The following is a 9,647-nucleotide window of genomic DNA, read 5'->3' on the forward strand; positions in this document are numbered from 1 at the left end:
TTAGGCAATGATTACCTTGACAGCCGCCAGTAACCAATATTCTTTTCCCTTTAAATTTGTCCATATTCTTTCAGTGTATTAAAATCAACTGGTTGTTTGCAATGTACTGTCACGACTTATCGCGCCACGCACACAATCATTATCTCATTCGACTCCAATAAAAAGTAATTCGTGATAACATTTAAACGACTACGTACTAGAAATTATATATAAATAATAATATTGATTATAGTAACGCTAATAAAAACAATATCTTTTTAACGTAATGGCATTTATTTAACAAAACAACATTTGTATCTATGGCTTGCTAAAGGAATCACTGATATTCATTTGGAACTTATATTTGTACCTACAGAAAGCTACATTTGTTATCAAATAAGGTACTACATAAATGTCAAAGTAAATTAACTCTTATGTAATTATTTATACATACGACGATTTCTTTGGTATTATATAATACAAATACGAATTGATCTTATACATAGAGTAAAAAATTATATGATTTTTTTATAAAAAGGTTAGTTTATTAGTTCGAGCCCTGGTTATGGCACGATTATGTGGCAAGGAATCCACCGTCAATGGGCAATTCGACTCCGTTAATCATGCTAGATCTTTCACTTAGGAGGAACACCACCGCATTCACTACTTCGGACACTTCTCCAAATCTGAAAATGGAATATAAAAAACGTAAACGTAACTCTGACTTTGATTGCTTGATTGCATTTTTGCAGTTAATGCGTGAAGTCGTTATCAACTTCATGCAGTCGAGGTCTCGGCTGCATGTAGTTGATAATATGAAACCGACTGCATGTAATGCTTGAAGTTGGTTTCGACCACATGTAGTTGAGAGTTCACCTTCAAGCGTCGATGCGATATATAGTCCGAAAATCAAAATAATTGACATTCTTACGGGATACTTCTTTTCTTGTTTTTAATATATCGTTTCATTTATCAAAAGTGGAAAAAAATTGTTTTCATCTTGTCTTGTCTTTCACCTTACGCATTGGAGCCCAAACTTTTTGGCTCACCTCTCACACAGGCAAGATAAAAAAAAATTAACGACCACTACCATAAAAAATAATTGAAAACACGTATTTTTTACATTGACTTAATAAAAAAAATCACAAGAAAAAAATGATTGTAGAGTAGTTTATACAGATAATTCCGTTTTTTGTTTTTCAAATGCGGTAGGTCCCCCTGGACAGCATCAACTTGGCAACAACATCAACCCTCAATTGTTTCCGAGACTCCTGCCCTAGGGCTCTTCAGCGCTCACTGGGCGCTATGATCTAATGGAAACAGGCGGTGGTGACAGAAGGATAATTCGAACAATCTATTTCAATAGAGCTCCTTATGAAAGAGTTCGTCCAGGCAAGTACTGCCACGCGTCCCGGTTCCGTTAAGAGTGCTGATGAAAGTACAGGCACAAAGGACTTGTCAACTTTATGTCTGGTGACAGGTAAAGCAGCAGTGTCCCTCAGATCTTTGCGATTTAAAGCTCTCAGTGGCACTGCAACTGCTATGGACAGGCGTGTCTTTTAACACCAGCCGCACGAATAATAAGTAATGGGAGGAACAATTCGTGCGGCTGGTGTTAAAAGACACGCCTGTCCATAGCAGTTGCAGTGCTATGGACAAAATTGAGATCTTATATATATCGACTGTGAACTGGCAACCGGTACTATCTCAATTTTGACAAGTTTACATTGACTTTACATGTGAAGAAAAAAATTGTTTGCGTCATTTATATACCATCCGGTTTCTTAAATAAAAATACGTAGTGTATGTGTAATAAAAATATTTAAAAACTACGTGTTTTATTTAATAAACAATTAAACTATATAAATGACGCGAACAATTTTTTTCTTCACTTGTAAAGTCAATGTAAAGTTGTCAAAATTGAGGTAGTACCGGTTGCCAGTTCACAGTCGATATTATAGTATAGTCAGAAAACTACTTCACTTCTATATTAATGTTAATTTTTAATTATTACAGAATAACATATATTATAATAATACAATAAATGTATGAATAATATATATTATAATATTTATGTTAAAATAATTGTATCATTAGGTTTAAGTTTAAATTGTGCTACGTCCTAACAGGGTATCACATGTATGTATCTAAGTTTATTAAAATGTGAATTGCAATAAATGAAATTAAATTAAATGTAATAGTAACAAACATGTTTAATAATTATAAAAATAATAATTTAATTAATTTTAAGTTAAAAATATTATGTAATAATTATGTTTATTAATAATTATAGAATCTATAATATAATTAATTATCTAAACTAATTAACTACGTTCAAGCTTGCAATGTATTTAAATTCCATTGTAACTTTGCTACACCCTTACAGGGTATCACATGTATAAGTTTATCATCCATGTGAAATGCAAATAAATAAATGAAATGAAATATCAATTAACGGCAAAGGTCGTTTAACTTTAAAGTTAAAGTTATCTTTGTTCATGTGACTTATTTTTTTATGTGACATTTAAATTATTTAGTTTTTTTTCTAAAAGTTATTTGATGTTTTAAAATTGAGAATAGTATTTTTCTACTATACTCTACGGACTAAAATAAACAATTATTATTATTACCACCAGACGCACGATATCATAAAAAATAGTAGTGAAGGCATGATCGTAACTTTAAGTATTTTTAGAAAAAGGCGAAACGAGATGGCCAGCATTACTCTGAACAATTTCCAGTGTCGTTCAAAACGCGTTGTACGCTCATCGGAAGCCAATACCAATTGGATTGGAATTCTCGATAGATACTTTCGTTGTTCAATTACTTACATAGGGAAAATCTACATTGCGTTTACAAAAATTGTGTAAGCCGGTCAACGCCATCTGTTGGCACTATAAAAAACTAACACATAGTTACAATAGGTAGGTAGGTACTTTTTTTATGAAATTGCGACTAAAATAGCATGTGATTAATTTATTAGTTTATAGAATAAATATGCTGGGCTTAGAAGTTCGTTGAACTTTTTAAAGGCTGATATGACTCTGAAATTGATCATGTGATGATTTTGCTAGATTTTATACCACAAGCTAATTTAGGAACTAAGGGTCGTATTCTAGAACTCTACTTAATGCTCAAGTCAGGATTTGAGTATGGTTTAAAGCACTCGAAATCGTACTCAAGTCCCTGCCATTAGGGTCGTATTTCCAGTGCAATCCTGACTTGAGCATTGAGTAGAGTTCTAGAATACGACCTTAAGTGTACAAAATTGTATCTCAAACACTACCAATTTTTAAACGTAAATACTTTTGTGGCTCTTTGAAAAGAAATCTCGGGACGCAGACTTTACGAAGTAGCTTGTGTTTGTATATCAGCCCCCGTAGCATAGCTACGCATGATAGTCGCGATCCGCGCAATAAAATTGAAATATGCGCGCTACTGGTTGTCTCAATCAGATATAATTTAGATAGTCAATACGGCGCGCTTATTTCAATTTTATCGCGCGCGTCGCAACTATTATGCGACATACGACAGAAACATGAATTCTAAATTGCCTGGTCTAATCAGCGATTACGAAAGGACGAACTGCAATTTTTAGTATTTATATAATTTTTCTTTACGCCTTTACATTACAAAAATATTATATATTATAGTTTGCGAAACTGTAGCGAATAGATTTTCACGTTATATTTTAATATATGAGGTGTTTTAATGTCAAACTGTATTTTTATATCTTACACCATTATTTTTATCACTGGCTGTACCTACGAGTGTTGGGTTCTGAATAAGTGAATTAAAGAGGTCGCCATCACTGTCATTATATTCTTAGGCAACAGTGGGGCATGTCCTAACAGTAAATTATTCTTATATACTTTCCAGGTTAGCTTTGTTACAATTGTGTTTTATATACAACAGACTATCAAGTCATGACAATCATATGATGACCTAACATGACCTATTGCCTTATAACATTACTATACGTACATCTCTATTTGTTTTCCAGTAGTTATGTTTAATTTTATAGAAAATGTAAATAACTTTTAAGAATTTTGTTCTTTGAATGTGATAGTCTCCTTGATGATTTAATGCCACATCGTTGTGAAACGTTGGGACAATAAAGATTCAAGTGTTGCTAATAGGCAATGAACTGTTAAGAAACTTAGTTTAAGACAAAATGTACACATAGTAAAGTATACCCTCGTAAAACAAACACAAGGCATTTTGATAGTTTCCCACTCATTAAGCTCATATAACATTTTTATATATTAAATATCACAAAAAAAACCGAATCAATTATATCCACACATAATCCTCTTCAGGGCGTGCTATTAGATGGCATTGAAATTACATTATAACTATATGAAATTAGCGTTTTTTTATGATGTCTGGCGACGAAGAGCTGCAGTGCAAATCAAAGTTTTAAACCGCAAACATCGAGAGGCAAGCAACTGCGCCCATCAACCTCAGCCATAAGTCGACAAGTCCCATGTGCCTATAATTTCACCAGCACCCTTACTGTTTAAAACTAGAATGCAGTGATGTCCACATTACAACTTGACGGAAGGTTAGCTTATAACGCTTTGCATGCTTATGTAGTAATGCATTCAGGATGCTGATGGGGTTGCCGCGATATATATTATAAAAATAAATAAAAATATTATCACAGATAAAATTAGAACACTACCTTCCAAGTGGTATTTTTGATTTCATCTCATTTGCTTTAGCAGGGTCAGACCAGCCGACTTTTGCCATTTCAGTCATTATCACTGTTGGATTTACAGCATTCACCCGTATTCCATAAGGTCCAAGTTCCAATGCCATGGCTCGCGTCAGTCCATCTAATGCGGCTTTCGATGCGCTATAGATTGCGTGATCCTTCAAAGCTGCCTGAACAATAAAAATTTATGACAATAAAAATGTACACAGCATAATAGAGTTAGTAAAAAATCTAAAAGCTGTAAAGGTTGTCTTGAAACCTGAACCAGTGTGGCTGCAACAACATAATACACAAAGAAGAATTTGTGATCCAAGCAAACTAGTAGTTACTTTTGCAATTATTCCTGTTAATACAATTAGTAACTTCTTAAAAATTCTGCAATAATCATTAAATCATGTCTCTATCAATCATAAATCAGCAAATAAAAACTTTGTGAGAAAATTTCTTGTAATATTATTAATAGATATCAAAACAAAGATAGTATAAATTATATAATCACTGGATTACATACGGAATTACATGCTATTGCTGAATAACATAAAGATAAACAAGATTACACAGTCAAAGCAGACAATAGAATTCCCATTGTGTTTTTTATCAGTTATTAACTTTTACTGGTAAAAATTTCAGCTTATCTAGATTCAAGTTTGTACACTCTGAAATACCTATAAAGGTTATCTCTTTCACTGTCACATTTAATGATAACAATTCCGTCTATTACCTTTGATGCCTGTGAGGAAATATTAACTATGGCGCCATGAGTTTTATTCTCAATCATTTTTCTGGCTACAACTTGGCTTATGTTTAGGACGGCTTTTACATTGACATTGAAGGTTCTGTAACAAGTAATAGCTATGACAGCAATTATGCTCATATGCTGCATATCTGACAGACTGTTAGTATGGGGTGCAGTCTGTGGGAACATTGGCATGTATTTCAGTAGCAGTACAGCTCCTTGTGAAAGTGTTTGTCCAGGGAAGTACTGGCCACCCTACCTATTTCTGCTGCCATGCAGTAATGTGAGCATTACTGCATTCCAGATTGGAAGAGTAAGGGTGTTGGTGAAATAACAGGCACATGGGACTTGTCAACTTATGTCTTAGAGTGACTGGCGCAGTGTCCCTCATATCTTTGTGATTTAAAACTCTGAGTGGCACTGCAACTCTTATGGACAGGTGTGTCGCTAACCATCAGGCACTCACATTTTTCATATAGTCACTTTGTAATATAAAAAAATTGTGGTGAGGACTGTGCCATCAGATCAGCTAAAAACAAATTCAAATATGCTAACTCCAGAGAGCGCAACAACTTTTGTATATTAAGCGGTATCAACTGTGCCCATTTCTGGAAATTGTCACTAGGGAGCTTTCAGTATACTGTAACGAAGCCTCCGGTGCAGACTGCCAGGTACTTTGCTGGAGAATAAGTTTAGTAATTGAAACGTGAAATGTTGCTAACCTCCTGGACACAATGTCTCTTTAAACATTTTTTATCTTAAACTACTATTATACTTTCTGTATTAAGCATGTTTAATATATTTCATCCTATATTTAATACCAAATAAGTTAAAAAATCATTCAAATAAAATTCTATTATGCTAAACAGATATAATAATAATAGCTGTAGCATCTGCGTTGCCACTTTGTTACGACGATAGATATTTAAAATCAGTTTAGTACATTTTGGAATTACTTTAAACAAAGAAAATCATAGAGCAATAATTGTATTATCATAATCCATAATATTGAAATAGTAGCAAGAACAAATTGGCCAAAATATACCTCCATTTTTATACTCTAGATATAGAAAAAACTACATTTGTGGCTTTTATTTAATGTTAAGTTCTGTCCCTTCTTTTAAGTTTTTGCAAGTTCTCCCCTAAGGGAAATTTGGGTATTGTTTAAAAATAAATTGAATATAAAGTCAGTCTTAGGGTCGTATTCTAGAACTCTACTCAATGCTCAAGTCAAGATACCATAATGGCAGGGACTTGAGTATGATTTTGAGTGCTTTAAACCTTTGTTTAGTGTATAATCACACAAGTTGCATTTCAACTGACTGGCAACTACAAAATAGCAACAGTTGTTGCAAGTTAGCTGTGCTGGCTGTTGGCAGTTGTGATACTGTCGCGTTTGCTTTATCCAAATGGATGTATGACTTCACAAACTGAAGTTGTTGGAATGCAGTTTATGTGACCATTTTACACCCATACTTGTCATAATCTGAAGGCGAGCAATCCAAGAAGGGTTCACAAACAGCGATCGCCGCGTTGTTGACAAGAGCGTCAAAATGTCCAAGTGATTCAACCACTTGTCTCGTCTTCTCCCAGTCCGCGATGTCAATGTCCACAATATCTATTGAAGGATATTCGCTTTGCAGACTCTCAAGGTGCCTCCGGGTACGAGATAAAGCCACTATGTTAGCACCAGACCGCCATAATTCGATCGCTATACCTCTACCAATGCCTAAGACAGAAGAAGTTTGCTAAAGCAAATTATAAGCTCATAAATAAAACGAGTCAACTAGATATTCGTTTCAAATTACACTTCTACAACACAATCAACATTCTAATCCTTAAAAAGCGTGCTAATTAAATAATATTTCATGTATAAACGTAATAAATAATTCTAACCTTGTCCGGCACCGGTTACAAGAATTCTTTTTCCTTTGAATGAGATTTCCATTTTGAAATATAAATATGAGATCGTAGTCTACAATTAATTTAGTTTAAAAAGATTTTAAATAAACGTTCAAAGTTAACAACGCAGCGTATCTTCACAGGGTCGAAATAATACAAATGATTTGACTTGACTTGACGTTGTTGAGTGAGATCGCTCGCTCTGACATTGACATTGACACTTCAACAGCAAACGCCAAATATCTTCTATTTAACCCAAACTATACAGACTAGGACTAAATATCGTACTGCCCCATTTTGTAACTCTTTTCTTTCTTTTTCTTTCTTTGGGTGGCCAAGTTCCACCCACAAACTATTATGAGATACGTTCCACCCCAGAGGATGGAAAAAAAATGCGAAATGGCACGGTTGGCATTTAAGATGAGATTCCCGTGTTTGACACAGATCAATGTAATGCTATTTCTTTTGGCTTAAGGTGGCACGCAATAGTTAAACAAATACAATAACATGTTTATGTTTTCGACGTCGAAATGCTATAATATACATACAACCTCTGATTTATATATGTCAACATAACATGTCCTCGTAGAAGGTCTACCTTAGAGGATGGAAAAAAAATAAGAGAAAGGAGTTGCCTAACTACGGAATGAATGTGCATACTTAAACAAAAATTGAACGAACAAATGGTGGATTTCTTTAGTGTCGTACCATAATCTATCGATAAGTCATTATCGACATGCAAACATTTAATTAAAGTAGATCAATATTCAATTTGGGAATATTTTGGGTTGTATGGGAATATCCGGGAACGTCACATGAAATCTTGAATTTATTGTTTTACGTTTACAAATACTCCAATATTACGAAAAGTGAAATAGCACAGAAAAAAATAATATTTTGTAATTTGAGAGTATATAAAAAAAACGAAAACTTTGAAATATAAATCCTATACATTCCAACCTCAAGATTCATATTTTGATAAAGAAATTTTTAAACAGATTCCAAATAGTGTAAGCTTTATGTGTTTATCCATTGGTATAGAATTAATATCAGTGACCAATTTAAGTAAACATTTAATATTTCCACTTAATTTTGGAAGTAAATGAAGGTACTAATATTATCAATAATAATATTATTATCATGCGTTTATTTGCTTAAGACATGGTATAACAGGAGATGTAACAAAAGACAGTAGTAGCATAAACATGTTTCGCATATATTAAATAGCATGCAAATGTCTGATTATACAATGTCAATTGACTACTATTGGCTGAGCGCCTTTGATTTGTGCGGAAAAATCGACATTTCTCCGAAGTGAGACGAGTAGTCACGAGCGACTGCGAGTAGTGACAAGCCACGTCAAACGAGCTCTATACACGTTAGCGCTCGCCGTCTCTCGGTCAGCTAGGCGAGTGACACAGAACGATGGCAAAGCAAGGCAAGGCAAATCATCATCATCGTCATTCAGCCATACGACGCCCACTGTTGGGCATAGGCCTCCCCCAACGATCTCCACGACGATCGGTCCTGCGCTGCCCACATCCATCGGCTTCCCGCGACCTCCACCAGATCGTCGGTCCACCTGGTGGGGGGCCTACCCACTGAGCGTTGTCCGGTGCGCGGTCGCCATTGAAGAACCTTTCCGCCCCAACGGCCATCGGTTCTCCTAGCTATGTGCCCCGCCCACTGCCACTTCAGCTGAGCAATTCTTCGAGCTATGTCGGTTACCTTAGTTCTCCTACGGATTTCCTCATTTCTGATTCTATCACACAGGGAAATACTGAGCATCGCTCGCTCCATTGCCCGCTGAGTGACCTTGAGCCTTCTTATGAGGCCCATAGTGAGGGACCACGTTTCTGATCCATATGTGATCACTGGCAACACATACTGGTCAAAGACTTTCGTCTTGAGACATTGAGGTAATTTGGACGCAAAGATTTTTTGGAGTTTCCCGAACGCTGCCTATCCGAGCTGGATTCGACGAGAGATCTCTTTCTCAAAGTTGGACTTACCTAACTGGACTGTCTGCCCCAGGTATACGTATTGGTCAACAACTTCGAGTGTAATGCTCCCAATTTTAACTGGAGCGGGTACAACATGGACATTCGACATGATCTTCGTCTTGTCCATGTTCATCTTAAGACCCACTCTTTGGGAAACACTACTGAGATCTTCGAGCATTGTGTTCAGGTCTCCCAAGGTCTTAGTCATAAGAACTATATCGTCGGCAAATCGAAGGTGTGTTAGGTACTCGCCATTGATGTTGATGCCAAGTCCTTTCCAGTCCAGAAGCTTGAAAATATCCTCCAACGC

The 9,647-nt window shown here is 35.4% G+C and overlaps 1 protein-coding gene across 1 annotated transcript; it reads right to left on the bottom strand.

Annotated features, from left to right (window-relative positions):
- Positions 1-267: 267 nt before the first annotated feature.
- LOC113228575 (L-xylulose reductase-like) lies at positions 268-7,480 on the bottom strand. Its single transcript, XM_026461928.1, has 5 exons — positions 7,329-7,480; positions 6,909-7,161; positions 5,418-5,532; positions 4,664-4,866; positions 268-665 (listed from the first exon to the last, which is right to left on the bottom strand). Exons 1-5 carry the CDS (start codon positions 7,378-7,380, stop codon positions 554-556), a joined length of 735 nt encoding a protein of 244 aa, XP_026317713.1. The 5' UTR covers positions 7,381-7,480; the 3' UTR covers positions 268-553.
- Positions 7,481-9,647: the final 2,167 nt, after the last annotated feature.

This window comes from Hyposmocoma kahamanoa, unplaced genomic scaffold, assembly GCF_003589595.1.
Source record: "Hyposmocoma kahamanoa isolate Upper Pololo Valley unplaced genomic scaffold, ASM358959v1 232, whole genome shotgun sequence".
Classification (NCBI taxonomy): domain Eukaryota; kingdom Metazoa; phylum Arthropoda; class Insecta; order Lepidoptera; family Cosmopterigidae; genus Hyposmocoma; species Hyposmocoma kahamanoa.